Source organism: Leptopilina heterotoma, unplaced genomic scaffold (assembly GCF_015476425.1).
Source record: "Leptopilina heterotoma isolate Lh14 unplaced genomic scaffold, ASM1547642v1 Lhet_15, whole genome shotgun sequence".
Classification (NCBI taxonomy): domain Eukaryota; kingdom Metazoa; phylum Arthropoda; class Insecta; order Hymenoptera; family Figitidae; genus Leptopilina; species Leptopilina heterotoma.
In genome coordinates this window covers 4,139,439-4,147,659 of record NW_025110867.1, presented here as the reverse complement: position 1 = coordinate 4,147,659, position 8,221 = coordinate 4,139,439, and the positions used below count along the sequence as shown (strand labels likewise).

General features: G+C 22.8%; 1 protein-coding gene across 1 annotated transcript; it reads left to right on the top strand.

Annotated features, from left to right (window-relative positions):
- Positions 1-531: 531 nt before the first annotated feature.
- On the top strand, positions 532-4,089 carry LOC122498490 (nuclear speckle splicing regulatory protein 1). The gene is made up of 2 exons (XM_043606245.1): positions 532-748; positions 2,827-4,089. Exons 1-2 carry the CDS (start codon positions 726-728, stop codon positions 3,983-3,985), a joined length of 1,182 nt encoding a protein of 393 aa, XP_043462180.1. The 5' UTR covers positions 532-725; the 3' UTR covers positions 3,986-4,089.
- Positions 4,090-8,221: the final 4,132 nt, after the last annotated feature.

Sequence of the window (8,221 nt, the reverse complement as noted above, 5' to 3'; positions counted from 1 at the left end):
AGAAGCCTCAATACGCAGAAGGGTCAACCGTCAGAATCGGCAACGTTCAGAATGATCAAAATGCAGAAACCTAACCTGTTAGATTTGTTAATTAGTCGAAAGCTAAATTAGCCAAAAGAAATTTGACAGAATCGGTTGGAAACATTTAAAAAATGTTGCTGCAAGGTTGAAAACCGATTCTGTCAAATTTCTTTTGGCTAATTTAGCTTTCGACTAATTGACAATTCTAACAGGTTAGGTTTCTGCATTTTGATCATTCTGAACGTTGCCGATTCTGACGGTTGACCCTTCTGCGGATTGAGGCTTCTACTCATTTAAGGCCAACGCAGAATAGATCTGTAACCGGAACCGCAATCGTAAGCGTAACCGTAAGAATGAGTTAAAGAAGGATAGGTATATTGTTTATCCTTCTCTAACTCATTCTTACGCTTACGGTTACGATTGCGGTTCCGGTTACAAATCTATTCTGCGTTGGCCTTTACACTTTCCAACCCTAGTGCCTATTGTGGACTCAACCGAATATCGGAAACACGGTCGATGTCGATGCAGAACGAGGCACCCTAACAAAGTTGAGAACCTTCAAATACAAAACACTCATGTTAATTTCTGAGATTTCTGATTTCTGTCACTTTTTATAATTGTAACATAAATAAAAGAATATTAAGTTTTTCCCTTTCGTCACGATTTAATTAAAGTTATAAAGAGTAACAATTCTTCCTTAAAAAATGGCTGGTAAACCGACGAAACAGTAAGTTATTCTTTATTTTTCATTGTCAATCAAAAGTCTAAATATAAATTTGTTTTAAAATACATGTTCTTAAAATATATTTTTAACCCATTTTATTTTATTCAAGAATTAAAGAATTTTAATTTATAGAAAAGCTTATTATTATTACTTTTCTTTATATTATAAAGCTTTGTGTATTTTCTTTTCTAAAGAGAAACATAACCTATACATTTATTTTGATCTAAAATTTGTATTAGAAAAATTTTCAAATCTACTCATCAAATATTTTAAGTTAAAAAACATTTTTCTTAACAAGTTTAAAAGTTGATTTAAAAATCTGGATTATTTTATATTACATTCAAAAAGTTAAATTTGAATATTAAATTGTTATTCTTATTTAATGTTGACTTCACAGTTTACACTTGTTTCAATTTATTTTATTTATTTAGTGTAAATTGTTGTAAAATCTTATTTGTTTATTTATTTTGTGTTTTTAGTTATTCAATTGTTATTAATAATTGATTATTTTTATCTTTTTTTTTAAATCCAAACTCTTAACTTCCAATGTTTGGTTACGTTTTAATTCCTTTGACTTGTAATGTAAAACATTTTATTTTTTGACACCCTGAAGAGGAAAACGTATTGATTTTAAAGTTAGATATTTATATTAAAAACCACTTGTCCGAATTTATTCGTTTATTTTGAATTTTAGAAAATTTCAATTTTTAATTAATTAGTTAAATTTTGTAATATGTATTTAATTAATTTAATTAAAAATAATGTATTTCTAGAAGAATTTTAGCTATGAACACAAATAAAATTGAATTTTGGAAAAGTTACAAATAAATGGAGAGATTCAATTATTTCCAAATTTTTTTTTCTAAATTTCTTCTTTAAAATTTAATTGTTTTCATAAATAATAAGTTTCTTTACAGGAATTCAATTATTTTCATAATTAATTAATTTTAGGAATTCAATTTCTTTCATTAATTAATTGTATTAAAATTAGTCGAAGGAATTCAATTATTTAAAAATTTTTGTGATAAAATTCTTTATGAGAATTTAATTTTAAGAAACATTTAATTCAATAAATTATTTAATTTTGAATTTTTTTAATTATATTTTATTATTTAAAAAAATTTAACGCAATTCTTCGAAAAAATTAAAAAATCTTGATAAATTAAAATAACAAAATTTATTTTCAGGAATTTTAATAAAATTCTTTGCAAAATTCAATATTTTTCAAAAAATTCAATAAAATTCATTTTAGAAATTAGATTATTTTTAATAGAATTTTAAATGCATTCTTCGAAAAATGCCATTGTTCTTAAAAATTTTATTAAAATTCGTCGAAAGAATTTAATATTAAGAAACCTTCAGTAAATTATTTATTTTAGTATTTAAATAATTTAATTCTTGTAGAATTTTCTATTAAAAATTGATTTAAAAATAAATTTTTTTAAATTTTTAGAATTTTTAGAATTATTTTGAAAATTTGAATTTTTTTATACTTTCAACTAATAATTCTGTAGAATTTATTCCTTTTTTTGATAAAGTTTAATTGAATTTTTCTTAAATTATTGCAAGTTTTTATTTTCCAATGTATATTTAATTGAAGAATTTTTTAATAATCGAAATTTTGTAAAATTGAATTGTAAACAAATGTATTTGAAAATTGTCAAAGATCTTTTTCAAAAATTATTAAATATAATTTATTTCAAGAAGAATTTTAGTTAAAGACACTTAAAAAAATTGAATTTTTAAGAAGTTACGAATAATTGCTGGAATTTAATTATTTTCCAAAAATAATAAAATTCTTTGCAGAAATTCAATTATGTTCAAAAATTTTAAAGAAACACTGTTCAAAATTTTAAGTTATCTTTAGAAATAATAAAAATTTTACAAGAATTCAATTATTTACAAAATTTTGATAAATTTTTCGCAAAAAATCAATTATTCTCATAAATAATAAAACTTATCGCAAAATTTCAATTATTTTTAATTCCATTTTAATCGAATTCTTTGAAAAATGGAATTAATCTTTAATAAAAAATGAATAAATAATTTATCAAGATAATAATAAATTTGCATTATTTTAGGTTTGGATTAATAATGCCGAAGAAGGCTCAACTTTCAGCACCAAGAGCAGTGAATGTTTTTGGCAATGACAGCGATCAGGACGATGACGATGGCATCGATAGAATTCAAAAAAGTTGGCGAGCCGAAAGTGGAAAGAGTCAAATAAAAAAGCAAGCTCTCATAAATGCGGAGCGCGCATTAGAGGAGGATCCAACAATATTTCAATACGATGAAATTTATTCCGAAATTCATGTCGACACAGAAAAGAAAAAGGAGGAGAAAAAGAAGCAGGAGCCAAAGTATATTAAAAAATTATTGCAAAATGCTGAGAAACGAAAACGTGAAAATGAATTGAGAATTGAAAGGAGTGTACAAAAGGAAAGAGAAGCCGAGGGCGATATGTTTAAGGATAAGGAAAAATTTGTCACCGCCTCCTATCGTAAGAAACTCGAGGAACATAAAAAACTCGAGGAAGAAGAGAAAGAAGAGGAGAGACTCGAGGCTATTGGCGATGTTACAAAACAAGTTAATATCGATGGTATTTATCGTCATCTTTTTAGTCAGAGATTTGAAATTTCCCCAAAAACAGGAATTCTACAAAAATTCGATAATTCAAAGAAAGAAAATTCCAATGAATCGAAAAATAAAACAAATATCGACGCTGACGATTCTTCTGTAAACGATTCGAGTTCTGATTCTGAGAAAACAAAAGCAGAAGCATTGAAAATTGTTTCGAAAAATAGAAAGGGTAAACAATATCGTAAACGGGACATGAAATCAGAATCTGATGAAGAGGTGCGTGAAAAAGAAGAACAAGAAGAAGAAGCAGTGAAAGTAGAAAAGAACGAAAGTAGAGAAAAAATTAATGAACCTAAAGAGAAAAAGGAGGAAAAAGTGGTGAAGAATAAAGAACCCGAGAAAATGATTTCAAATGTTGAAATTGGCGATTCTTCAAAATCGGGCGTGAAGAGAAAAGAAAGAGATGAGGAGAAAGAAGGTCGAACTAAGGAGGATGAGTCGAATAGTCCGAATAAGAGGAAAAAAGATGATGTTAAACAAAAGGCAAAAAAGTCAGAAAGAAATGTTACAATTTGGATAAAACGAACTGTGGGACCAATTTTCGAAGCCGCTTTACAGAGATATTACGACCGTCAAGCTGCAAAAATATCCAACTCTTAACTCTATTATTATTATTATTATTATTATTATTACTATTATTGTAAATAAATTATTTTTATAATAATTAAAATTGTTCGAGATTAAAAATACAACTCTTAAATTTTCAAAAGTCAAGAATCCTTAGTCATGAACAAATTCTAGATTTTTGTGTCCAGCAATTCAATTATTTTTTTAAAATAGTAAAATCTTTGCAAAAATTCAATTATTTTTAATTAAGAAAGAATTTAATTTTTTTTTCTTAATTCGTTATAAAATTTTTCAAAAAGAATTCAATTAATTTCTAAAATTTTAATAAATCCTTCAAAACAAATCAATTATTTTCAAAATTTTTAAAAAAAATTTCACGAAAGAATTCAATGATTTTCTAAAATTTTAAAAAAAAACCTTCGAAACAATTCAATTATTTTCAACAAATTTTTTAAAAAAATTCAAAAAAGAATTCAATTATTTAAAAAAAATGAAATGAAATAATGAAAATAAATCCTTCGAAACAATTCAATTATTTTCAACAAAATTTTTAAAAGATTTCACGAAAGAATTTAAATAATTTCTAAAATTTTAATAAATCCTTCGAAACAATTTCAATTATTTTTTTAAAATAGTAAAATCTTTAAAAATTCAATTATTTTCAATAAAATTTCACGAAAGATTTCAATTTTATTCTTAATTCGCTATAAAATTTTTTAAAAAGAATTCAAGTACCTATTTTCTAAAATTTTAATAAATCCTTCGAAACAATTCAACTATTTTTTTAAAATAGAAAATCTGCAAAAATTCAATTATGTATTTTCAATAAAATTTCACGAAAGATTTCAATTTTTTTTCTTAATTCGCTATAAAATTTTTTAAAAAGAATTCAATTACTTTGAAAAAATGCAATTACCTATTTTCTAAAATTTTAATGAATCTTTAAAAAAAATTCAATTATTTTTGAATTTTAATAAAAATCTTTGAAAAATTTCAATTATTTTTTTAAATTTTAATAAATCCTTCGAAGCAATTCAATTATTTTTTAAAAATAATAAAATCTTTGCCAAAATCCAATTATTTTCAATAAAAATTTCACGAAAGAATTAATTTTTTTCTTTATTTGCTATAAAATTTTTCAAAAAAAATTCAATTATTTTACTTTGAAAAAGTTAAATTATTTTCTAAAATTTTAATGAATCTTTCGAAACAATTAAAAAATTTTGGAAATTTTTAATAAAATTTTTTAAAGAGAATTCAATAATTTTCAACAAAATTTAAAAAAAAAAATTCACGGAAGAATTTAATTATTTTCTAAAATTCTAATAAATCCTAGGAAACATTTCAATTATTTTTAACAAAAAAATTCAATTATTTTTAAATTTTAATAAAATTCTTTGAAAAATTTCAATTATTTTTAAAAATTTTAATAAATCCTTTGAAGCAATTCAATTTTTTTTTTAAATAGTAAAATCTTCGCAAAAATTCAATTATTTTCTAAAATTTTAATGAATCTTTCGAAACGATTTAATTGTTTTTGAATTTTAATAAAATTCTTTAAAAAATTTCAATTATTTTTATAAATAGTAAAATTTTTTGCAAAAATTCAATTATTTTCAAATTTTGAATAAAATTATTTGAAAAATTCAATTATTTTCTAAAATTTTAATAAATCCTTCGAAACAATTCAATTACTTTTATAAGTAGTAAAATTCATCGTTAGAATTAAATTATTTTTTATAAATAATAAAATTCTTCTCAGGGATTTAATTGTTTTCCATACAATTTTAATAAACTTCAAGAATAAAATATTTAACTATAATTATTGAAAGACACGATTATTTTAGAAAAGTTGAAAAAATTCTTTGTTTAATTGAATTATTTTCAAAATTTTCAATTAAAATTGTTCAAATACTGCATAATTAAAAAAAACTTAAAGAAATTCTTTAAAAGAATTTAATTATTTACAAAAACTCTAATAAAATTATTTAAAAGCGTTTAGTTTTCTCTCAATAATTTTAATAAAATTTTAATATTAAAATTATTAATTAATATTATTAACAAAATCGATTATATTCAATACATTAAAGAAATTTTTTGAAAGAATTCAATTATTGTCAGAATCTTTAACAGTTTCTTTTTATTTTAAAAACTTGAAAGAAATAATTGTTCATAAAATGGAATCACTTTCAAGATTTTCAATTAAAATTATTAAAAAACAACCATTAGATTTATAAAAATTCAAAGAAATTCTTTAAAAGAATGTAATTAGAATTTTGAAAAATTTTAATAATATTCTTCTCGAGAATTCAATTATTTTCATAAATAATAAAATTCTTCGAATGAATTCAATTACTTATTTTTAAAAATACATTTTTTCTAAGGAATTCAATTAAAATTATTAAAAAAAAGCTATTATTTAAAAAAAATTCATTTATTTCCATAAATAATAAAGTTCTTCGCGAGAATATAAAATTACTTTCGATTAAAATTTTGAATTTTCTGAAAATTGTTTTAGAAAAATTGAAACAATTGGAAATTTTTGTAAAATTTCATGTGAAATAAATTTTTTTTTTAAAGAATTTAATTTAGTTTTAAAAATTATTTTGAAATTATAATCATTGAAGTGGTAAAATTAATCGTTTATCAAAGAATTAATGATTAAGTGCGTTTGTCTCAAAGGATTCAAATATAAAAATTATAAAGAAACACAAATTTGTTTTGTTTGAAAATACTTTTATTTATTCAAGTATTTTAGCACAATTCTCTCTCTTTCTCTCTCTCTCTCTCTCATTCATTCATTCTCTCTTTGCCTTTCTCTCTCTCTCACACAATCATTGACTCCAATGTTCTAACGTTACTTTATACATATTGATTTATTTGAAATTATCCTTGAATAAATTCATTCAACATTTTGACAACAAAAAATTCGTCGCTATAACGACTTACAAAATATAAAAACATAATTCATTTTATGCTAAGAGAATTAAAAATAGTTAAATCCATTAAACACTGAAGTCGACACTTGCTCTCGATATTAATTTACTGATAGACTTCATTTCTCTCATTTATAGAGTTTCTCGTCCAAATTTCAAAAACATTTTTTTTCTATTTTCAAAAGAAAAAATAATATAATATTCATAGAAAAAAAAAATGATTAGCGTAAAGAATATTTTATTTTTCCTTTCAAGACAATTCTCGGCTAATAACATTTGAATTGTCAGTTTTATCAAAAACCCTTAATAAAAATTAACAATCATAATAAGCTATAATAAAGTAAACCGCGTCTTCAAGAAATAACATACATTCTTAGCAAAATTACAAGAAAAAAAACAAAAAAAAAAAATGAAGATCTTCGAAGAAAGAAGAAACGATCGTCGAAAGATCATTAACTATCGTATCAAAATTTCAATAACTAACAAACTAATTAAATATATATAATCAGTGTGGAAAAAAAATTAAAAATAACGATTATTGCCCTTTTTTTACAGTTTTATACATAATTAACATAAATCAGTGATAAATGAAAATAAAATAATTGTAAGAAAAAAAATCAGCTCGTTTTTTCCAAATTCGAAGAGTCTCGATAAACTTATTATCTAATTGGTGAGGAATATTTACATTTACGTTTCAAGCCACGTCTTAAATTGCTCCTTACTTCTGGACATACTTTTATTTCTTCCCGATTAGTATCAAGATTCTCAATGATACTCTTATTTTCACACACTAAATTTTTCGATTCTAAATTATCATAAAAATTATTTTGATTTTCACTATCCATTAAAAGCAATTTTTTCTTCCAATTACAAACATTCGTTAAATTTATTTCGTGCGCTTTTAACGTATTATTACATTTAGGCTCATCGTATTTGGAAAAAAGATGCGGTTGGGATTCAACGAGGTCCCAAATTTTTTTCAAATCAATACTGACTTTACAATTAATACAAGTGTCGTCGACAGGTATTGTTGTTGTTGTTGTTGTATTATTCGCCGAATTGTTACTACGATGATGCAAGAGTCGTAAGTCGTCATTAAATTTTGATGAAGATGATGATGATGAATTATTTTCATTATCATCAATATCATCAATTATTGATTGTATTGGATGAAAATGTTCTTTGGCAACTTTTGGCGATATCTCCCTGGCAATCATTCCATTAAATGATAATGTATTATTTAAAATGCTGCCATTTTTTGATGTGGCTGGAAATTCTTGCAATGTATTTTCCTCAAATTCAAAATCACGTATTCGTTTCCTTGGTAATTCGT

Coding starts and splice junctions, on each gene's coding strand:
- LOC122498490 (XM_043606245.1), top strand. CDS start 726: ATGGCTGGTAAACCGACGAAACA. Junction 749..2,826: donor GCTGGTAAACCGACGAAACA/GTAAGTTATTCT, acceptor GCATTATTTTAG/GTTTGGATTAATAATGCCGA.